Source organism: Rhipicephalus microplus, chromosome 6, assembly GCF_043290135.1.
Source record: "Rhipicephalus microplus isolate Deutch F79 chromosome 6, USDA_Rmic, whole genome shotgun sequence".
NCBI classification, from domain to species: Eukaryota; Metazoa; Arthropoda; class Arachnida; order Ixodida; family Ixodidae; genus Rhipicephalus; species Rhipicephalus microplus.
In genome coordinates, this window is record NC_134705.1 from 66,048,271 (window position 1) to 66,073,335 (window position 25,065).

Consider the following 25,065-nt stretch of genomic DNA (forward strand, 5'->3'; position numbering starts at 1 on the left):
CATCCTCGGCACTTTTGCGGAAAGGATCGAGACAGTTGTAACGGACCGCTGAGATGAGCAATACGTAAACCTGGCATCAATAGCAGTCATCAAGAAAACAGTTTTTTTTTCAGATTTATAATTCCACGGCCAAAAGAGTGCTCGTCCTGTTTCTCTCTTCTACGCGCTCATATTTCAGCTACGTCCACTATGCAATAATTGCGACTATTCCGGCTTTGCTGTGTAAAAACTGGCTAGACATAATTTTGTTGCGCACTGATTAAAACATCTGGCACACGTAGACGACTAACGGCACCTATTTTCTCTTAGCTACGTGTGTGCACCTCGACAGTGCAGAGCAGATAAAAAAGACACTTGATGTCGGGGAGGCTAACGAGCAGTGGCTTGAGCACTAAGGTCATCCCCACTATGCTGCGCGACCCTCACTATTGCTCTTCAGCCTGTTGTATTCGCATGTCCATCGCACGCGCAAAGCCCCCGCCGTGGTCACGTTCTTTAGTTATGTACCCGGAAGACGCTGGTGTGATGCCTGAGGCTGGGGTTCCACTGAGAAGCAGACCGAATCCTACACGGCTCCCTACTGCACGATGTCCGCGGACGTTTATGAACCGTCCAGGAGGCCTGAAACATCGCAGAAACCAACAAAACCATGTGTGCCCAAGCTTTTCTTTGAGTCCCAACATGGCCTCGGAGAGCCGCCCTAAAGAGATCAAGGTATATGAAAACAGACTACATTCAAAACTCAAATCTATATGGGTAGGAATGTGCGAGTCCACACTCAGCAGCCTCGCGTGTTACGAAGAGCGCTAAATCATCTTATCGGGATAGCCTGGCCACTGCCGTTCAAAATAACGATACTTGTTCCTATTATTTGCGTCCCCGTTTTCGTCATGTGGGCATGGGTTGTGAAGTCTCAGTCTAAATAGCGTAATACGAAACGGTGATGGACATGGACCTGTTCTGTAGGCAAAGTCGCAAGCGTTCCATATTGCTTTATCCAATACCCACCTGGCTTAGCTCCTGCACGTACTGGCTGGCCTTCATCACAGCGGCTGCTCCCACGGCCAGCCGTCATGCAATATGTCGGTGGCACAAGGCAATAGCACTGCACTTCACCGATAATCTACGCTACAGCAACCGAGGAAGAACAGGCGCCCGGCGTCCGTAATATCCATATTATAGGCGGCTGGAAACACCCGAAATATCCATATTATAGGTGGTTGGCAACACGGCAGCGATGGTTCTTCGCCCAATGAGTAGCAAATAGGTAAAATCATGCCGATTTTCAGATCAGGACAGAGGTATAATTCCATGTGCTCTCGACCTACTGTTGAAAATTAATTTTACGAAGTAGATCACACCAAGTTTAAAGTTCAATGAATGAATTCTGATTCACCCCACAGTTGAACGTGGGCCTAACATTTTACGAACTCAAAAGTCATGAAACAAAGTTCACAGCCAACTCTAATTTCATGAAAAGTTCCAAAAAAGATGCACAGAAAAAAATTATTTTTTATCATGGCCTATAGAAAGCTTGGCAGTGTGCTTGCAGTGATACATCAGCACAGCGGAGGCATTCTCATTTCGGTTGTTACGAAAGTAAAACCGGAACTGCACAGAATGACAGACTGCGCATTTCTTTGCAGGCTTTGGTCAATTTCACAAAATGGTGAAGGCATGCATCAGCCTAGCTGCGCAGGTGACGGGTTATGGAAAATACACTGATGGTGTAGCTGTTGGGAGTGTTTGCGATACATTTTTTTAGCTTGGTAACGACTAAAAATGCCGTCCTTAATTTTGCAAAGTTTCTGATTCAATGAACAAGTTCGTGGGTCTCAGTAACTTTGTTAAATTGAGGTTCAACTGTATTTCATTAACGTCAATTTTTTCTCACATCTTTTTTACACCACGTGTTATTTATCCAAAAGACAAGAGCACATCCTCTTCCTCGATACTTGGTTTTCAGAAGCGTTTCCCCATTTTAACTCATCTTGGCGCATTTATTCGCTAAGGCTTTATTTATTATTGCATATTTTTATATTTATCTGGTGTTTTACGCAAACTTCATTTTTCTGGCTTGTTACACAAGCGAAGAGCGTTGACTCGGGATACGCAAGTACTCATATCTATACGAGAATTTTTCGCGGCCATGTCCATTTGATTACAGCCTTGAAGCACACATCGATACCAAAACTTTCGATGAATGTTAGAGAAAAAGCTCATAACATTCTTTCTTTAAGGCTCTTCTGTGTTCAATCCTGCGACAAGCAAACGTAGCTGACATTAAACACATTAAAACGTATCACTAATTTATTACTACCTTCTCGTTCGTTCGTGGCACCAATATTGTCTTCCTGAACTTGCCTAAATTGTGCAATATATAGGAATTAGCATTATTTATTATGACCAGTAGCGTCTTAATCTTTGTTTAACTGTCTAAAGTTAGGACCAGCTGCAGTGGGTCAGCTGAACAGCTGCTGCAGTGCTTACCAACTTTTCTTTATTTGCTCTTCATTTTGGTAATATTGCTTGTAGAAGGCCATTGGATGCATTCCATTGATGATGACGAGTCCTTCTATTAACTTTTCATGCATTGTTGCGAAGCAGAAAGCAATCATTCCTCCCCAGCCGTGTCCTACAATGACAATGTCCCTTTTCATGATAACATCTGCAGTCAAAAAAGAAGACAAAGTGACCCCACACGCAAAACATAATATAATGGGCCAGTTATGAACCATCATAGTTATTTTTAATAACAGTACTAAAAACACGAAGGTATGTGCATGTACGTGGACCGATATGAAAACCTATTCATTGCGTATTCTTGTCGGAGCCATTGTTTCCACAGAAAACTATACTTGAGCAGAGCGGTTGGCTTGATAAATATATGGGGTCACATGGGAGTGACGGTGAATAATGTGGCAATCGGGGTGTTAATGTCTTTATTGCTTTAACTCAGGCTCACGAAACGAAAAGCCACGTACTAGCAATACACCATTCACAACACAAATCGAGGCGGTCAGTGTAGTCGGCCGCCGGTAAGAAGTTCTACTGTGAAATAAATCTGTTTTTCCACGTTATTTATCGAACCATGCAGCGTTGTAACTGGCGCTCACGTTGAACAGTATAAACTCGGTTACTCGTTCGTGCCAGGCGGCGCTAAAAGTCGTCCATCTTGCCTTCAATGGTCATCGTCCCAGTAAATTCAATGAATCTTTGGTTTAAAGTATTAAGTTACCGCGCCTAATCAAACCGATGAGTGGTGATTTACGTTTTGGTTCGTCTTTTTTGGTATGGTAAATTTGGTTTTCGTGTACTCAGCACTATCTAGTAGTTATTCCAGCCATTTAACTTTTATAAGCAATCAAAATTCGCCCGTTTTGGCAACATAGAGATTTTAAAACGACGTTTCCGCGAACCAGCGTGCGTTTGTTGCTGAAAAAATGCACTGTGCTGGAGAACTTGACAAACGTGTGTGCCCCTATAGTGATTATGCTACAGTAGCATGAAGGCCTCTAATCTAACGAACTTTTGAAAGCCAAATGTAGAAAATAAAAGTCCACTTCGCAATTTGATTGTGTTGGGCAGTAATAATTGCCGGAAATTTATGCCAGCTATTCAATAAAGTGCTGTTGCTCCGCGTCAGGCATAATTTATTCCACGAAAATATTTATGAAGGTCTGTCGCCTGTTTAAAGTATCGAGGTGGCCTTCTCAACCAGTTTTCAGCAGTTTTGGTTTCGCCCGTACTGTTATATTAGACACAGGGTCGCATCGAGTGCCACTAGTCACTACTATGGCACCATCATCGCGCGCGCATGAGCGCGCACCAGAACTGCAAAACACACGCGCCGCTCGAAACTGTCTTGCAACGCCACCTGAACTACGTGACGACGAGCTTACAAGTTCGTGATTGACAGAACCCCGGCTTAGAGATTTGTGGTGACGATGTTTTCCGTCAGCCTGAGAAATCCGCTGCCGTTAATGGGTTTCTTTTGTTTACGGCCTCAAATTGTTTTTCAGAGCCGCAAGTGCGTGGCCACTGCCATTTTTGCACAATCTTATAGCAACTGTGGTTACGTGAGAGGTCCACACTTCGCTGGGGTGGAGTGCGCTGCCGCATGATGCAGAGCTTTTCCAAACGAAAAGGCCACCAGAGTACATGTTGGCCCTGACTACGGAGTAGCGCAAAACGTTTGCTATATTGTTGTTTTTAAAACGATGCGCAAAATGTTAAGAAATCTATTTGCATAAAAAAGAGAAACGCCAACCTACGTGGAGCGAGTTGGTTCATGGAAAGAGACTACGCTAGACGAAATAGCCAAGTTGATTGAGCATCTGGTTTATAGAGGTATTATTCACATCACGGGTGTCCATCTATAACTGAACACCTGAAGGCTTTTATCGGGAAAAACAAACAGTTACTGAGAAACGTGTACGAGTTCGCTTGGGTCTCGAGAAAAACCAAACAATGAATCTTAGCACGGCACGGGCAGCGAAGCAGCACCTCGGTTCCTATTTTCTTCGTCTATATGAATATAAACATTTTCTACAACATTTATTACTGTTTACACTGTCCCTAGGTCATTTATATCCAAAATGTATATTCATAATTTTCTTTCTCTTGAATAATTTAAGCCTTTATAGTGTTTTTGTTGTACTGTGTACTAGCTGACGACAAGAAATTACACATATTTAACATTTCTATTCATTCTACAATTTTTTCGGTGCTCTGCAGGATGTAATTCCTGGAAAGAGCAATACATTTTGCAAAATTTTGTATGCTGCAATGCTTCCTGAAGTACTCTTAAAACTGGAAAATAAAATATCCTCGATAAGTATGAAAAAATGCCATTCTCGCATGGTAAAAAAATGATTGATTGATTTGTGGGGTTTAACGTCCCGAAACCACGATAAAAAGAGTAAAGAAAAGTTAAACATCATTTGTTTTCATGAACTAACGTAAATGTGAAATGCATACAACAGATCTATATAATGGCATCATAAGGGCACCGGAGCATTTAGCGTGATCCAGCTGGGCTGACAGGTTAAAATTGTGTGTATTCTATTCCTTCTTTCAACAACACTGGACACTTTACTCTAATCAGTGACTATTGTACTTGATCGTGATTGAAAGTGTTTGGCGTATGGTACTCGCACATAAAAATAAACTCGCTATCATTGTGTGGGTTGCTCCAGCAGCACTCTTGAGCATGGCCACTGTTTCTTGTTCGTTTTAGGAAAGTGTTCTCAGCCTATTTTGACCTTATGAATTGTACAATTTCGTGCATTGTTATACTTTTCATGTACTAGCTAAACAACGCTCTAATTGTGTCTGGCAGAGAGTGCATGAGATGATTGAACATCAGAACCAAACGCATCCAACTGATATACTACTGGGTACATTGAGTAGGTAATACCAGAAGTCACCCACCAGAATTTTTTTGGAATGGGTGGTTGTACGCGTGCTTTTCTGTTTACAGACAGCGAAACACTCTACACCGCCCCGTAAGGACCATTTGCTGGTTCAGTGCATCGTGTGCAAATGAATATAGTTTAACTTGGAAGTGAGAGAGTTTTGTTTGTGATATTCTTGAGGTGTAGACATGTCCGAGGCAAGTAAACCGCACTTTATTCGTGCCGAATGAGGGTGATTAGGTAGCTATCACAAGGTAAATGAAGCTGTGTTTGTATTCAACACATGCAATCTATCACTTGTATTTCAATTAGAAATCAATTACTCGATGCCGAAGAAAGAAGAGGCATGTGCGTGGTGCGGTATTATAAAGACAGAAATACTGGCTTGCATACAGGAAAAAATGAAGGGTTATGTGTACGCCCTCTAGTAATCTTGAAGCATGCAGCGTAGAAGATTTTAGTAGTGGAATTTTGATTTTTTTTGATCTTCGAGTGTTTCTCCTGCCCTGAACTTTCGCCTTTTCATAGTAGCATTTAGTGTAGAGCTTCACAGCCTTTAATCATAAAAACTTGAATAATGTAGAAATGAGAAAAAGAAAACTTATTTGTGGTGCTGCACATATCAATATTGATGACAGCTAAACAGTCACGAATATATTTAAATCATATTTCACGAATCGATAGATTGCAGGAGTGGCGCTACGTTGATATATAAATGATTGGAAGAGAGATATAATGAGTGTTCACGATGAAAGGTGCCAGTTTGCGTCTTCTCTAGCTGTGCAGCCGGGATAACGTCTACTAATGCATCGACCGATGTAATACGCATACACATGCAAACATGTAAAACCCGCACTAGGAATACAGCTCTCGCTGTAGCACCTTTCACGCATTTGTCATGGTGAAATAAACGTGCAATCGTTCGGTAACTTTTACATACCGTAACCTAATTATCGGGCTTTTACATACCACGTTCATGATGCTAATGATGTTATTAAAAGGGGCACCACGTTGGAGGGCTCTGGAGCTTGAAACCAGCTGGGTTTTTTTTTTAACAAGCAACCAAGTTTAGGTGACTCGGCCTGCAGCATTTTCGCCTCCACGAAAAATAGGTCCGCGGCAGCTGGTGTTCGTTGCTGCGTCTTTCGGGTGAGCAGCCGAATACCATTACCATTAAACCACCATGGTGAGTTTTAATGTTATTTTCTCTCGCTATTCCACGCAGTTGTGTAAATATTTTCATATAAACTCATTTAGGAACATTAAAAGATGGTTACAGAGGCCGGCTGTCGCTACCTTGGTCCATGACAGCCTGGAGATTAGGGTAGTGTTATCTCCACGCGGAGACGCGATGAAATGATCAGGGGGTGAAAGCACGTGGAAGGTGTACATTCTCAAGCGCAAATTGTTCGAGATATAGCAGAGAGTTTGAGAAAATGAAAAAGAGAAAATCGCACCAAGTGCAACTGCTGGCGACTGTTATATACATAGAACGGCGCTGTCTGGGGTGCATGATTCCATGCAGTACCCCAGAAACACTGCGGTTCCACACTTATGTGCACGTTTCAACGGTTCTTGCCCTGTATCCTACGCACCGTGTGCGGGAAGGCCAGGTGCTGCAGGGTCGACTCCACAGGACAGCCTTCAAGAACTATTCATTGCTCGTGGTAAGCGAGCCTATTGAGTCGGCAATTCGGTGCCTTCCTCGATACTGTCGGGAGCTTCGGAACGTTGTCTCAATGACCAGTCACTCAGAATCCTTTCGTTTGTAAGTTGTGTGCCTCGATGACGATACCGTTTACATTCACCTACGTTCTCACATATTGACATTAGTTCGTTCTTGAATTCATTGGTCATCCATTGCATCGTGTTCCGCGTAGCTCATGCTAGCAAGTGTCACTCTCGCAATTCATTCATTCACTCAGCAGGCTTTCTCATCCTATTAGTAGTTTTCTCGGGGTACACGTAATTGAGCAGCTTGAACTTTAACACTACCACGCTAAAGCAGAAAATTGTGTGAAACCATGGATTATCGCATCTGGCATAATACGATTTAGTGCTAAACGAAGCATGCACCGGAGCAGGCACATATGGACACCACACAGTGCTACTAGCAACATGTTTATTTTCAAACTCAGGTTGCTTTTACTCCATAATCACCAGGTAGACAAATCAGCTCGTGAAACCACTCAGATATATGCGCGACTCTATCATCTATCTGAAGGAATTTACAACAGATTATGCCACGTATCATCGCTACATGCCGGAAAGCTAACTTCTTGGGTGTCACTATTGATGTGGGCTGGCTGATGTACACATCAGCTAGCGCGTTAATGCTTCAATAGCACTATCACCCAAGGAGCTGAGTTGCTTGCTTGAGTGATGATACACAGCATAATCTGTTGTGATTTGTTTTGGGAAATGACACAGCAGCGCATATATCTGAGTAATCACACGTGCTGACCAGTCTGCCTGGAAATTGTGGCTTGAAAGCAGTTCGAGTTAAAAAATATATATATCGTTGCTATAGTAGCGCTGTGTGTTGTCTATACGTGCGTTCTCCGGTCCGTGTTTCGTTTCGAAATCATTCGAGCTATTTAAGATGCACTACCAACAAGCCCATATTGCTATTCTCGTTGACTGCAGTCCTCATATTCGATTCCTTCAATGATTCCAATGACTACACAAGCAACTAACGTATAAACAAATGTTGAATTCCAGTGGCAGATCCAGATAAATTTTTTCTGCTCTGTGCGGAGCAATCACATTCAAATGGCAGACTGGGAGCGTGAATTGTGTGTTCCAGTGGCAGATTGAGAGCAACCGCAGATCACGGATTGCTGCATGCAGCAAGAATTCTCGCTCCATTGAAATCGGTGGATTTGACCGAAAGCTCAAGTTACATATTCTGTGTGCTCGCCTTTTGTTCGATCGCCGATGGATGTCTGGAAAACGCTTTGCACTCTTTCGCACCCTCTCGTGCTTCCTCGCTAGATTTACGCTCCCATAGAGCTCCCGTCGAGACGCGGGAGTTCCAATCGCAGATTTGGCGAGAGCAATTCCGTTCGGATCTGCGCGCTCCCTCTATTCCCGATCCGGCCCAGCATTCACGATCTGCCATTGGAATTGAACAAAAGCTAGAGCATATTGCCACACGTGCTCTTTTTTTCTATCTTTATGTTACGGACCATTCGAAGTGCGCCCGAAAGACTTGGAACCATCGGGACCACGGGTGTCCAGCCCTCATTCCAGGACACCGACCCCCGTCTCGTTCTTTCCTATCCGAATGCAGACATGACATTTTAGGGGCGAAGCTCCTTTCGCTCGGGGAAAGTCCTTCGGTGCGCCGTGCGCAGTAGTTCTCGAGGCGATCGCTTTCGGCGCACTTTCTTTCTCGCTGTGGGGAGCTCTGTGAGTGCACATCTACACACAGCTACTTATCTTGGACAATTTAGAAGCGAAGGCAGCGCTGCGGAGATCTTGCAACGCGGCTACAATGTGAACCCGCCGCCAGGGCCATGTTGTGATAGCTCGCAAGCCCGAAGGAAGACACCAACGTTGGCAGCAATTACAAGGCAGCACCAGCATCGATAGGGAAGTAGTGCTAGCGGCGAGGGTCACGCAGAGCTAAATGAACTCGTGAACAAGCGGATGCCGAAGTGAGAGTCCGAGAAGCAGAGGCGGCACGCAGGCAGCGGCCTGAGAACCTCGAATCGTAGCAGGCGCGGGAACCAGTGGTCAAGGGCCGAAAGCGGTCGCTACCTGAACTTGGTGGGGCCGACACGTGCTCGATGGGTCCTTTGGCCACAATTGTAAGGTATAAGACCGCTTGTGGTTCGACAATGACCTCTGCGCTATCACCTCCATCCGCAACGACCAGTGCAGAGCAACGCTACAGGCTCTTATCCGAGGTCTTTTTGTCACGCACTTCATTGACAACAAAACTGTACTTCAAAGAAAACCGCTCCGCGCAGCTTTGTAATCTCTAGTGTAATTCTTGCACACAATTTCAGCTACGTATAAATGATTACAACTTGTGTGTATATAACTTTATGTAGGTGCATCGATACGTAAATAAATAACGTTGTGTATATAGGCGTACATCATATCACCCCTCTAAAAACGTGTCGAGTCTTTATAATGTGAGGGCGAATCTTTTCACGGTTTTGCCGATAAGCATTGCAGATTCGCCCCACTCATCATCATTCGCTTTCTGTGATGGCGGAATCATTTCGGACCTCAAACTGGATTCTCACTTGTCTCTTATGTTTGTAAATTGAAACATTTCGGAACAAAATATAAACGTGAATTTTTTCTGTATTTGTCCAGAGTACCGAATACATCGATTTCTTTTTTTCTCTTTGGTGACACCCCTCCCCCTTCTTGCGGTGTGCGGTCTGGCCCACACTAAGTCGGCTTTTTGAAAAGTGGCCCTCCCCCTAAAAAGGCTACCGATTCACGATATAGATACTTTAGAGGGACAGATGAGCCCTATATATAGATGAGGCAATGAATAATGTAAGAACACCATGTTATTCATCTGGGTGACTTCAATGCCAAGTTTGCACAGAAGCAAGGAAGACGAAGTGATTCGTTTACGGAACACACCTTGTTCGTCTTTGTGCTTTTAACTTTTCGCCACAGTTGTCGGGTCTATCGCCCCATATATTGTGGTGATGGATGTTCAACCTCACGAGGCACCGTCCGAGTCTGGTTCGACCGCGGGGACTGCTTCAAGGAAGCGAGGAAACGCGTCTAGTGAGAGTGAGGACACTGAGCTGTACTCTGCACCAAGCGACGAGTCCTCGGACGACAGCTTTCAACCCGTCCTGTACCGCAAGGCTAAACGACGGATCGTCAATGCATCTTCGGCATCAAGCACGACCACCGTGAAAACTGCCCCTCAGCGATGGCCTCACTCTATCCTGTTTGTGCCGCTGAAGGCTACCGACAGTGTACGTGCGGGCTGAACGGGCAAGCGCTCTCTGTGTATCTCGAGAATATTACGCCAAATCAGACCAAAGAAGTACGTCTAAGCGCAAGAAAGAACATGTTGGCATTCGATGTGCTGAACCCACGTGCGCTAAACGGGCTTTAGAAAGTAACGCAACTGGGTAACATCAATGTCAAGTCTATAATACCAGCTGATAGCACCGCTTCAACAGGAGTCATTTATGACATCGCCACTGAAATTTCAAACTCGTATCTCTCAGTGCTAATAAAACCGGCAAATGAAGATAACGTCATTGTGAATGTCAGCCGCCTTGGTAACACACATTGTGTGAGAATCACGTTCAAAGGGGACTGTCTCCCCTCCCATGTGATGGTTGGCCACTTTCGTCACCAGGTCCGACCATTTATTTCAAACCCTATGCGATGTCATAAGTGCCAAAAGACCGGCCATGTGCAGGGAGCGTGCAGGAACTCCGAAGTGTGCCCCCGATGCTCAGAACCACACACCGAGGACAAATGCAGCGCAACCATACTAAAGTGCCCTATTTGTCAAGGTGCCCACAGTGCATCTTCCAAAGATTGTCCACGCATAAAGAAGGAGTTTACTATTCTTAGAGAAATGGTGCGAGACATCTCTACCCACAAAGAGGCCGCGGAAAAAGTCCGGCGAAGACGACGACGTCACCATCGAAGATCTTCGCGAAGAACACGGTCAACTACAAGAAGTAAGTCAATGAATCTGGGAACGGCGCCCACTGCAGGGTAAACCGCGGCGAACGCAGACGATAGAAGAGAGAAAACCAGTAGATCTCTATCTACTCAAGAGTGGCCGCCACTTGCGCTGACGCAACTTGTGGAAGAACCGCATCAGAAGCCGCATTCATCAGAGCAAGCTGCGACAACAGGGGAGCAGCGCAACTTGGATAAGCAAGTGATTGCTCTTCTACGACCCATAATTAATGCCATTCGCACGGTGTTAAACAACATGCGCACAACGTCATCCAGAAGTGCACTTCAAGTACTGGACGCTCTGAGTCCAGTACTGGCGGCTCTTGAGTAGACAATGGCCCACCAGTCACTGTCTTTCAGGGAAGAGGTCAAAAAAGCAACAATTTTTCAGTGGAATGCACGGGGACTGAAATAACGCATTGCAGATTTCCGTTGGTTCGTTTCCACCAATATGTTTCCCATCACCGTCATCTGCGAGCCAAATTTATCGAGCGCTATCAGACTCTCCGGATACGAATCATTTATGTCGGCTTGTTATAGTGGAAACAGCAAGGTCCTGCTGTTTATTCGACGTGACCTGACCTACATTCTTCGGTCTGTACCAGCTAACAACGATAACCAATATATATGCTTAACAGTGAATAAAAAGGGTCTTATTGTCACTGTTGTCGGTGCATACCTGTCGCCATCAAGTAGATTTGACCACAAAAGACTAGGACACATCCTATCATCCCCTCCTAGCCCATTGGTGATCATCGGAGACTTCAACGCACACCATACGCTATGGGGGAGCCCGAAGATCAGCGCAAAGGGTAGAAGTCTGCTAACGTTTGCTTCAGACAACGAGCTGTGCTTGTTGAATGATGGCAGCCCAACATTTTTACGTGGCCTTGATACAGCAGTTGCCTTGACTTGGCTTTTGTTTCTCGAGGTCTCGTCAGATGTGCCGGATGGTTTGCGGACATAGAAACACATGGGAGCGACCACATTCCCACATATGTCAAGATCAGAGGGTTATCACCTTGCAAGGTACGCCAAACTATCCAAAGAGTGGACTGGACCAAGTCTGAATCTCTCAAGGAAGAACGCTGTCAAGAGAACACCTCATTTGACTTAGAAGAGGTGATCAAGTCCACAGTGCAAGACACAGTGTGCACCCTCACATGCTCTTCGAGAGTAACCGAATTTGATGTGGAATTAGAACGACTTCAGGCTCTCCGACGGCGTGCGGAACGAAGGTACCGACGCACGAAAGCAATCGACGATTTACGAATCGCTAGACGTCTTCAGAAGAAGATACAACGCCGCATAGACAAGCTAGAGTCACAACGTTGGGCAGCCTTCTGCGCGTCGTTAGATCCTCGCAAGCCTTTATCACACTTGTGGAGGACAATAAGAGGGCTCCGGACAGCTCCCATTCAGCGGTCTCCATTCAAGGCCCTAGCCCTCTCTCAACAGAGATTGGAGGTCGACGTGGCAGAAGAGTTCTGTGCCAACTTATCTGGTCAACTAGCAGATCCAAACATCTTCACGCTCTCACGTGGTGGCACGACATCACACGATCACCACATGGACCAATTTTTTTTCTATTCATGAGCTTAAAGCAGCACTGGCTTTGTGTAGACGGACATCAGCACCCGGGCCTGATGGAATATCATACAGAGCACTGTGTCACCTTGGTGAGTGTGCGAGGAGTGCCCTCCTCGAGACATACAACGATTCGTGGCGAGAGGGCACCCTCCCAGTTAACTGGAAGACTAGCCGTTTTGGTTCCATTACTGAAGCCTGGCAAGCCACCATTGGTGCTCACATCATACCACCCGATTGCACTGGCTAGTTGCTTGGGCAAAGTGATGGAGAGGATGGTACTTGGACGGCTAGAATGGTTCCTGGAGCATCACAACATCTACCCGGACGCTATGACGGGGTTTCGGCGTGGCCGGTCATCAATTGATAGCGTCATAGACTTGGTCAGCTACGTGCAACACGAAAAAGGCAGTAAGCGTCTCTGCGCTTCTTTATTTCTTGATGTTAAAAGGGTGTACGATAACGTCACACGTGAAGCTGTCCTCACCGCTCTCAAGGAGGTAGGAGTGGGTGGTCGGATGTTTCAGTGGCTACGCAGCTATCTCTCTGAGCGATCCTTTTTCGTGAGAACCGAGGATGGTGACACTTCTCTAGATTACAGCCACCGTGGTGTTCCCCAGGGTGGCATACTTAACCCTGCACTATTCAACCTGACGCTAATAGCTCTCAATGAGCATGTGCCAAGTACTGTCAGATTGTCAATGTACGCGGACGACATCTTCGTTTGGACGTCTGCAGTAACACGTCTACAGCTGCGAGTGCGAATTCAGAGTGCTGCCACTCAAGTTGCTATTTACCTCCGTAAACGAGGTCTGGAAATTTCCCCTGAGAAATGTGCACTTGTGGCATTTACGCGCAAACCAATACAGAACTACAGCGTTCTGATAAACAGCGAAAGGATACGTCACCTCCGATCATACAAGTTCCTAGGTGTTATAACTGACAGTGACCTCTCATGGAGCTCACAGGTATCATACATGAAAAGGCGATTGACAGGCATCTGCCATTTGTTCAAGTTCTTCGCTGGAAAGAACTGGGGAATGTCCACAACTGCTATGTTGCGACTATCCAGGATTCTTTTCCTTGGACTCCGTCGGTACAGCCTACCTGTGTTAACCAACGCAAGTAAAACAAGCGTGCGAATGCTTCAAAGTGTCCAGGCTCAAGCATTCCGGATATGTTTAGGCTTGCCCCAAAGTGCGTCAACAGCGGCAACTATCGCCATCACAAGGGACAACCTCATCAAGACCCACAATAATGTGGAAGTGCGGAGGACACATATACGACACCTTGCTCGAACCCCTCGACATCACCTAGCCTCTCTACCAGTGGTCCGACCATGCACATCTTACTGCAAAACAGTGACAGGACATGGTGAGTCGATCCCAACTTCGTTCTCTCCTGCCGCTAGACCTGTGACTCCGCCATGGTGCCTCGCTACACCAATGATTAATATTAACATACCTGGCGTTCAGAAAAAGGCCAATTAGTCGTCTTCGGCTCTCAAACAGCTCACACTACTTCTCTTGTATGAGAAATACCAAGACTCCACACATATGTACACTGACGGATCGGTTCAGCCGGACAGCTCTACAGGAGCAGTAGTGATACCAAGGTTGGCCACGACAATTAAATTCAAGACATCTCACACAACAACATAGACAACAGCAGAATCGGCAGCACTTCGTGCCGCGTTGCAATTTGTAGTTGATCAACCTACACGCAATTGGACTATTTTCTGTGACTCGAAGGCTGCACTGCAGTCTTTACTATGAGCCTCACGCTGTGGACCACACGAGCAGCTGGTACTAGAGATAGCAGATGTTATACACCACCTGACTGAGAAAGGGCACCGAATTAAATTTCAGTGGCTGCCCAGTCACTGCGGAATCATCAGCAATGAACGGGCCGATCAAGCTGCCTGCTCAGCCCACACAGAAGATCTAAACTACGACTACCACTTTCTAGGACAGATGCTGCTCGAAAGCTCCGCAGGCTTGCTCGCCAGCAAACCACATCACAATAGAATCAGCTACACTTCAAGCATGCCCGACTGTACTCGCTTGATCCTACGCTAAGTCTTCAAGTCCCGTCGAGGCTTTGCCGAGCAGACCAGACCCTGTTATGTAGGCTGTGGTTGGGCGTTGCGTTTACTAACGCCTACGCTTTCCGCATTGGGATGGCCGACACCGCAGCCTGTGGCCACTGTGGCAAAGAGGAAACGATCCGACATATTCTTTGCGACTGCCTAGCGTATAGTAAACAACGACTATACCTTCGCAAGGAACTCAACAAATTAAATGATCAACCTCTGTCGGAGCAGGGAATTCTGCAGTATCGACAAGATGCGACTTCACAGAAGAGGGCTCTGAAAGCGCTACTACACTTTTTGCGATCGACCGGCCTTACTGAACGGTTGTAGCTAGGACGCCCTTCCTGCGTGTGTTTTCGTTTTCTTATGAGTGCGCGTGCGTTTTTTTTCTCTATCTACCCCCTCTTTCTTGCCCCTACTTCCCCGCCCCCAGCGCTGGGTAGCAAAGCAGATGCCAATATCTGGTTAACCTCCCGGCCTTTCGTTTCTCACTCTCTCTCTCTCTCTTGCGCAGAAGCAGGCTGCAGACCAGGCAGAAGAAGATTATGGTATCGATACTTAGAACGCCCGAAGGTAATTATTAGTGTATTTGCAGAAGGCAATAACTAACGCATCTTTAATACCTTCTACCAAAAACGAGTCAACCATAGGTGAACATGGAAGAGCCCTAATGGCGAAGATATGAGCGAAGTAGACTTTATACAGAGCACACAACCAGATATCATGTAGGATATAGAAACGCTTGGCAAGGTATGATGCAGTGACCATAGCAAGGTAAGGTCTCGAAGTTATTTTGACTTGAAGAAGGAACGAGAGAAACTGGTACGCAAGAAGCCAGTCAATGAGCTAGCACTGAAAAGGAAAGTACAAGAATTCAGATTCTCGCCTAAAAACAGATACTCGGAACTTATCAAGGAAAGTGGCCTTAGCGTTGACGCATTGAATGATAATCTGACAATTATCATTACGGAACGTTCAATGGAAGTTGGGGGCAGAGTAGTGAAACCTCACCCTGGCGAGCTATTCCAAGGGATGGAGAACCTCATTAAGAAGCGTCAAATCCTGAAAGCCTCCAACACAACAGACAACATGGAACTAGCATTGCTTTTCAAGTTGATTGATCAGCGAAAGCTATCCAACGTAACAAGGTGTTGCATGGAGAGAATTCAACATGCTCTATAAAACGGAGGAAGCATCAAAGCTGCAAAGAAAAAAACTGGGATAGACAAATCGCCAGATGTGTGCACTAAGGGTCAAGGAAGGCAAAGTAAGACCCAGAGCTAAGCAGTATCGCGATACAAGAGTATCGCGATAGTATTTCAGATATACTTGTGATTATTTGTATTGCTTTGCTGGGATGCTTTTCAAAAATGGATTTGTATCTCAGTAGTGAAATACTTATACTACTGAGACATGCGTCGCTCGTACGGTGATACTATTCAGGACACGAGTGTCTCGTTACTTTTTTTTCAGGAATGAGCTGAGACGTGCTTATATTGGGAAGCAGAATTTTCTGCTGTGACCTTGGCAGTCCGCGGTGAGATATGCACCCACCATTTCTGCATTCCTGCTGACGGCGAAACAGACTCCTACCTTCTTGAAAGTGAGCTAGTCGCATTTCAACCCGCATTCTATTATGCACCTTCAGGCAGAACTGGAATGTGTTGAATGATGACCTGCTGGAGGTTGCAAACAATGTTATACTATCATTTGGTATATCAGCAGTGATATTTTCAATTTGAAGCAAACTACATACTGTACAATGGGCGCCAACCAACAGCGTCGTTTTGGAAATGTTTTTCCTCATGCCGATTATACGAGCAGTGCTTTTTGTTTTGTTTTTTGCGGCACCCATATAATAAAAATGGCAGCATATCCACGGTGTGAATGATGGAGAGTGGGGCGAAGCATCCGTCCGTCCATTCGTTCTTGCTTCTGTCCATCCGTGCGTGCGTCTGTTCGCCCGTCCGCACGTCCATCTGTGCGTCCGTCCCTGTGTTCGTCCATGCATTCGCTCCTGCGTCCGTCCATGCGTCCATCCGTCCGTGCAGCCATCCGTGTGTCCGTCCATGCATCTGTCTGAGTGTCTGTTCGTCCACCTATTCAACACTCCAAGTACCACTATCTCGCATCTTTTCATTATATATTCCTCATATAGAAGCACCGCCATCCAGCGGGCATTCCAAGGACTGATCGAGAGCAGGCACACGCACACTTTCTTACGGCTTGCGCTTGGGGTCTATTTCCTACCTTTAACCACCTCGAGTTCATGGTATATGCTAGTTCACTGTATTCATGGCACTGCGGCCCAACGCTCGCTAAACCTTTCTTAAACCAAAGAGGTTATGCCCAGCGAGTATAATGTAGCAACCCTTTCTTGTCAGATAGAGCTCAATGTACATGCCAATGGCTGCTAAGAGACAGGAGAATTCGGCTTTTAGTTAACGCGCATGCTGTGATTTTTTTATTGTTCAGCAACGCACAGAAGAAATCTCCCACCGGCACCACCTCGGAGGTCAAAATGTAAGACTGGTTACACACTACTACTACGACTACGAGGGACGAACGGGTGCCACTATAAGGAGCTTCGCTCTAAAACCGGAGCTCATCGCGGAAGCCACAAACCAGCCAAAGAATTTCGTTTGTGGTACCGTGCGCCATCAACGATACTTCTCCAAAGCATTTCTGGAATACACCAGCATGGACACACAGCGACTGGAAGGGGGTCTTTTTGCTTTTCCTTTCGCATTCCTTGTTTCGTTCACTCTTTTTTATGCTTTATCTGTGTTTATAGGAAACACTAAATCTTCAACTGGAAGTAAGCGGTCGTCTTCATTGTTTATGTGTTCCCCTCCTGCTTCGCGCTAGGCAACTTTAGCAAAACTGGAAACCAACTAGTCCGAAGTGAACAAATTTACGCTCCTCTGCAATGGTCGAGTGACTTTTCTCGTTGGCGAGTATTGTGTTGACGCCGAACCGTAGATGTATATATGACAGCCTATTTGAGAAGCTACTGCTGTTTAAGTGCAATTGACGCACCAAATGTTTCGACAAAACAGGTTTATGGTAAACAAAATGATGCCTTTTATCAATTAGTTCTTTGTTCGCTTGAACTATGCTATATCTAGCATAGCTTATGCTGTTGCCGCCAAGTATACTGATTTCGGTGTATAATGCGTGTGACTCTTTCTCTCATGCAGAATAGTTTTTATTGCAACTGGTATTTCTTAACAAGTCGTTATTGAAAACATAGTGCAGTGTAAGCCTCTTTGTAATGCCTTAATAACACTCGGAGCACGGTGATGATATAATGAATAAATTTAATTCGAAGTGTCAGTGCGCTGCGCAGTGCAAGTAATATGCTGGACATTACAAATGTGTGTACGGAGTATGACTATCGACGATAAGAGGAAAGTGCTTTCAGTATTGCTGTATCTGTATTCCGTAATACTTTTTCTTCTTTTTGCGAAAATATTTATGAAATATCCTAGTACGTCAATTACAAATATATCTAAGTATCGGCATTTTACGCTCTCAAGCCACGTATTTCGATATCTGTATACCGGTATGCTTTTTAGGATATCTCTGCCCAGCCCTGGTAAGCATCGATATAGATAGGATAGGTAAAATAGCGGAGAAGATTCACAGAGATCTCTATAGCAACCAGAACAACCACGACTGTAATGTAACAACTAGCTGTAACCCAGATGAAATCGTACTAGTTATAAAAGAATAACTAAAAAAATTTGAAGGAAAAGCAAACTCGCAAAGCTGCTGGTGGAATTCAGGTAACATCACATCTGCTCAAAAATTGAGGACAGATCGTGCTAGAGAAACTATTCACCCAGTAACGGAGTGTCTTCTGACAGGGAGTGTACCAGAATCATGGAAGAATGCTAATATATTCTTATTACACAATAAAGGAGACGACAAGGACATGAAGAATTACAGGTAAATCAGCTTGATCTCCGTCGTATGCAAGGTATTTTCAAAGGTATTTGCTAAGCGAATTCAGACAACATTGCAATTCAATCAACCAAATGATTATGCAGGATGTCTAACAGGCTACTCAAAAATCGACCATGTTCATACTATCAATCAGGTGATAGAAAAATGCTCATAATGCACCCAATTGCACTCATAATAACCCAACCACTGTACACAGCCTTAGTAGATTACGAAAAGGCATTTTATTCAGTAGAGATATCAGCAGTCACCCATACACTGCGGAATCCGGGTGTCGGCAAAGCACATATAAACGTCTTGGGACGAATCTATAGAGCATCCACTGCCACTATAGCACTCCATTAGGAAAGCGGCACAATATCAATAAAGAAAAGTGTAGACAAGGGGATACAATCTCCCCACTGCTATTTACCACGTGTTCACATGAGTATTTCGGAGGTCTAACTTGGCGAAACTTAGGAATACGAATTACTGAAGAGGACCTTACTAACCTGCACTTAGCCAATAACACTGCATTGCGGCAAAACTCAGGGGACGAATGGCAATTTGTGAATACCAAATTATACATGAAGAACAGAAAGGTAGGTCCTAAAGTTAATGTGCAGAAAACGAAAGCAATTTACAACCACCTCGAAAAATAACAGTGCTTCGAGATAGGTAGCAGTGCACTTGAAGTTATAAAACAGTACGTCTACTTAGGAGAGATAGTAACAGTGGAGCCAAACCATGACAGTGAAACAACTAGAAGATGGAGGATCGGGTGGTTCACATTTGGCAAGTATTCTCAAATCATGAAAAATAAACTGCCACTAACCTTTACGAAGAAAGTATGTAACAGCTGCCTCTTGTCAGTACTTATCTATGGAGCAGAAACTGGAGGCTTACAAAGAGGCTTCAGCTTAAATTGAGGACGACGCATCAAGCGATGAAAAGGGAAATAATAAGTGTAACCTTAAGAGACAAGAAGCGAACTGAGCGGATAGGGGAACAAACCTGAGTTAAGGATATCATAGTTGAAATCAAGAAGAGAAAATGGACATGGGCTGGGCATGAAGCGCGTAGGCAGGGTAACCGTTGGTCAAAAAAAGTAACTGACTGGATTCCAAAGTAAGCAAGTGGGTGACCAAGAGACCCAAAGTTAGGTGTGCTGGTAAGAATAGGAAATTTGCGGTTATCAAGTTACAGAAGCAAGCGCAGGACAAACATGGTATATGCCTTTGCCGTGTAGTGGGTGTAGTAAGACTGGTGATGATGACAATAATGATGAACTAGATAACCTGATAATCTTCGGATTAGATTACGCACACAACGCGATTCTTGGAGATTCTAGGGTTATCGCCACTAGTGATAACCCTAGAATCTGCGATGGCACCTCTATAAAAGGCCGACGCACTTCAACGTTCATAAATTATCGACGGCCAACGCTTTGTTCGTAGCTACTAGTGCAAAGGCGTGAACATAAGAGTAGAGACCACAAGATTGCGTGGCGCAATGTATCAATGCGCCATTCAGTGAAATGACGGCTGCTGCGTGCGCATCCATGTCCCTTTGTGTCGGGTGGCCTCTTATGCCGCTCTGTCTTAGAGGGTTATGGCGCTCATCCGAAACAACGACTGGATGTTTAGTTTCTTTGCACCATCGAATATGGGCTGTGTTTCTTTTTTTGTTCACCGGCAGCGGCTGGCTGGTTCAGGCACCGGGCTCGCTTCGTTTTTTCGATGGTTTTTTTTAGCCTAACTAAGAATAGCTAGCAGGGTATAGCACAATGAAGCCAATCACACAATATTAGGCTGCAGCCCAGCTTGCCTTTCTTGAATGCAGCTATGTTAAACTTATCTGAGCCTATTCAGGCATACTTTAATAGTTGTAGTCAAAATTAATCATTCTTTGTTCAGCATGGTATCACCCAATAAAGTGAATATTAGAAAGGGTTAAATAAGCTGATTCTAATTAAGCCTAGTTTCTCTTACTGTTCTCATGCTAAGCCAAGTTGAGCTTAGATGACTTGAAGTAAACGAAATCTATCTAGGCATACTTGACCATAATATCCCTTAATTACGCTAAGCGTTCAGTGTTTAAATAAAGTAAACCCAATTGTGACCAACAAATTCATTGCATTCTCCGTGAGCACCAAGAAACCAAGCACACAGGAGAAGGTGATTGACCGAGATAGATCCAAACTACTGCTAAAAGATCCCACAACGTTTAGTAGATTAATGTCTAATCATTGTTAATAAAACAAAATACTAATTAGGCCTGACTGATTAGCCAATGACCCAACTTACACACCACACATACTGGTGTTTCATGTGAAAATACAACTAATTATGCATAACTGGGCTCATTAGGTGGCACAGAAGTAAGTATAGTTTAATGTCAATAAGCGTGGTCGAATTTCCATCGCCTAATCAATCGAAGTACAATTATGTCTACTTGGCTCATCTAATCAAAGCCAATTACACAAAAGAATTGAATTTGAATTTTACATGAGCTCATAAAATCTAAGCTACGATATAGCAATAACTGCTTGCGGAGTCAAGCCTTATGAAGCTAAACAAAATAAAATTAGCGTCAAGACGAATTTTAATTTTGGCAGATTAGTGCGTGTCAGTGAAGCCCACTCAATGCCCTCGAGTTTGCTGTTGCCAAATTATCCAACTACGCCCATTTAAGCCTGGTTGAGACTTATTTGATAGTTATTTATCATTACTTGTTAACTCCGAATAATACTGTGTCCAAGAAAGAAAAACAACACCTAAGTTTACGCTTATTACCTTCATGTGATCGAAAGAGTCTCTTTAACGCACGATATAATGCGTGGCAGAAGCGTAGAATCAGTCGCCAAATGATGCGAATAATGCAACGAATGGTTGTTTTGAAGGTGTAACGACCACAAAGCACTTCGAAATATTTTATCATTATCAGAAGCAGAAGCATCAACAATGTTAACAGCTGCGTAGGCTTACGTGTTGGTTCGCAAAACAAAAATTTATGGCGTAGTCAGCATTTAGAAGCAGTGCTTCCAATAGGAATTCGATGATACTTTGGGATGGTGAACGTCCTATGCGCACAGTCAGCCGTTTTCTTACGGCATGGTGGAGGCATGCACAGAGCAACGGAGTAGGTTCGCAGTTCAGAAGGCGATTGGCAGAAGGCCCGATTGTGCTACTACGACTTACTCTTGAAGGCGTAGCTCAAGCGTCCTCCAACCTTTCACTAAACCTCTCGAGGAAAGTCGTCAAATGGGCTAAGTAGAACAAAAACTTAGCCCTCTAAAACATGTGAAGTTTTCAACGGAACTCCTACTCACTTAGTTCTTCGATAAACTCCTTTATGTCATCGATAAGCTTTGTCATCAGGTAGTCTTCTGGATTTTGAGGCTTCGTTGTGAGGCCGTAGCCACGCAAATCTGGAGCCACAATGCTGTGGTTACGAAAAACAACAAAAGACCAGAGCATTATTATTATAGAAACCTCAATTTACTGTAGTGTGACGCCAGAACGGCACCCGGTTGATAGGAACTTGAATTCGTCTGGTCTTTCAGAACAGCTATAGCCTTATCGTGCTCTGCGTTACCTGCCTTTCTGAATAAGTGTTTAATGTTTCCGCATATTACTACAGGGAGGGGAAAAGGTAGGGTTAGCGCAATTTTCCAGTTCCGGACAACTTCCCGGCTCAGACAGAAATCATAAAACGCTGCCCGCTGTACGCAAACAACACCATACAATTTTTCCCTTAGAGTGAAGTTTCTTAAGGGTACCTTCCACGAAACAGCGCTTGTTGCAACCTTAGTAAATTGTGCGTCCAAATTTCTCATAGATATGCTGAAATAGGTATTGGTGTGACTTGACGCAGTACATTCTGCAACTTTCTCTATGCAAAATGACAGGATAACACACACAGGTTCAATGCAGCTGCACCTTATTAGGGGATATATATATATATATATATATATATATATATATATATATATATATATATATATATATATATATATATATATATATATATATATATATATATATATATATATATATATATATATAACAAAGACCTTTTATATTCTCTCTTGAAAATGCAATAAAGCTTGAAATCTAAGATCCTCGTAAACAGGCTACAAAAAATATTTCGACGCAAGGGGCTCTGAAATACATGGTGATCTTAATGTGACGGGCACTTTTTACGGCAGCCGTACATTCGCAGGCATATAGTTAAATGTTTGATATGCAGCTTTAAACTATATCATAAACAGCTTGGTTGTATTACTATTATATATATATATATATATATATATATATATATATATATATATATATATATATATATATATATATATATATATATATATATATATATATATATATATATACATTTTCTTCGATGGATGCAGGTCATCAACCTACCAAGCAGTAGTAGCAAGAACTTGAAAAGGTCCAGTGATTTTTCAATGCTGCTCAATTTTGCTTGTTTACAAACCTTTTTAACATGTCGCCTATTTAAGGCCAAAAGTATTATAAGCTACAAGCTTACCAGAATTGCTCCCCAAGCGTAGCTATCTGTCTATTCCATATGAACCAGAAATCCAAGAATCCGTGCAGCATCAGAAGCATAGGACGGTCTGCTCGGACATCTTCGCAACCTTTGGTCACGTAATGCATGGTGATGTTCTAGAGGGAATGCAGCATGGCCATCATGTAAATGTCAAAGCCTTGTGAGCTTGATACTAGAGCATGTTTTAGAGGAAATAAATAATTCTTGACACTCACAATCTGCAAGCGCAATGACTACAGCGTGAAGAAATGGCGCAGCACAAACGCTCGTGATGTGCCCTTTCTGGTCGCTGTCGTCTTGCCGCCTGTGTTTGATAAGCATGAACAAGTTCTTACGATCTCGGCTTTTCGTTTTTCATAGTTTTTATAGAATGGTACTTTTGAATACAAATAGCGCTACACTTTATTGCAAATCTCAGTATTGGTAATTATTCATGCTATTTTTATACACCTAGCTTCAAATATTGTCTTAGTCTGCACTGCGTCGCACGAGACGCCCGGAAGCGGGAACGCGAACTTTCTACTAGTTTTTCTTTATTTGTTCTTTTTTATTTTCTATTACGTGCAGATATAATAATAACACTGCACATGGTCTGCATTTATGTGTGTAGTTTTTTTTAAGGCGTAGCTTGTTTTGTGGCTGTTTTTTATCGCACGTATTTTTTGTGTCTTTTATCTTCGTTCACGTCGCATTTCTTGCTGTTGCCCCGCTGTTTTATTTAAAAGCTGATTTGTTGCTTGTAAAATGCCCCTGTGGGCTTTATGACTTTGTCGTTTATCATAAACATCACTACACGTGCAACCCTGCGCGGGTCAAGCGGCCAACAAAAACTTTGAAATGCGCAGCTTATATGGTGGCTTTTAAGGCGTCTCATGTTGAAGCTTAAAACGGATACTTGCAAGATGCCGCTATGCTTTTATTTAGGTCGGCGTGAATCACTTGTACTGTGTGACACGCATAATTTGCTCATCAATTAAAATGGTTCTCTTAGAGCTCCATGAGATTAATGTATAAAATCTGCGAAAAGCGTGTAGTGACGCCTCATTCGTGACAAGCAATTCAAGGGTGGCTTCATGGAGCTCTGTCCGTGCACTATGGCTCGATGTACGCTCAATCTAGCCCCCGCCCGCTAATACGAGCTCCGATAAGTTCGAACATTTTTCTAGTTTCATAGAGTTCCATCGAATTAACGAGTGTTTACTGCATAATAAAAATTCATAGCACGACGTCAGGGTATGACAAGCAAAAATGACATGTCACAACATTAAATCTCTGACGCGTATCAAGCACAAACCATGACCTTGTCACCTGCAGTTCAGAGTTCGTTTCATCGATCTCATATATGCTAAAATATGCTTCATATTAAGTGAGCGTGTGACGAACATAAATTATCATACAAAGAACATGACTTGCATCCCGTTTAAATTATGATTTTGCCACCCGCATCTATGTGTTGTATACGTTGTAGGCCCGTGTGCTCATATTTGGGTGCACGTTAAAGAACCCCAGGTGGTCGAAATTTCCGGAGCCCTCCACTATGGCGTCTCTCATAATCATATGGTGGTTTTGGGACGTTAAATCCCACATATCTATCTATGTGCTGTAAAGTGATTCTTTCGCTAGCTTCATATACGGAACAATGACATTGCATGACATGGGAGTGTAATACAAGTAAAGTAGAAGCCAGAATAATAAAAAAAAATTTCGCAGATCTTACGTACCTTGAAAATCGATCTCATGCGAAGCATTAGGATGGAAGGTGACTGTGTT

The 25,065-nt window shown here is 43.9% G+C and overlaps 1 protein-coding gene across 1 annotated transcript in view; it reads right to left on the reverse strand.

Annotated features, from left to right (window-relative positions):
• The window catches only part of LOC119167611 (AB hydrolase superfamily protein YfhM), a 73,398-nt gene that overhangs the window by 6,922 nt on the left and 41,411 nt on the right, over nucleotides 1–25,065 (reverse strand). Inside the window, exons 3-5 of the mRNA XM_075866033.1 lie at nucleotides 23,275–23,411; nucleotides 22,055–22,167; nucleotides 2,491–2,668 (exon numbers count right to left, since the gene is read on the reverse strand). Coding sequence (XP_075722148.1) covers nucleotides 2,491–2,668; nucleotides 22,055–22,167; nucleotides 23,275–23,411 — 428 coding nt within the window. The remainder of the gene's footprint in view (nucleotides 1–2,490; nucleotides 2,669–22,054; nucleotides 22,168–23,274; nucleotides 23,412–25,065) is intronic.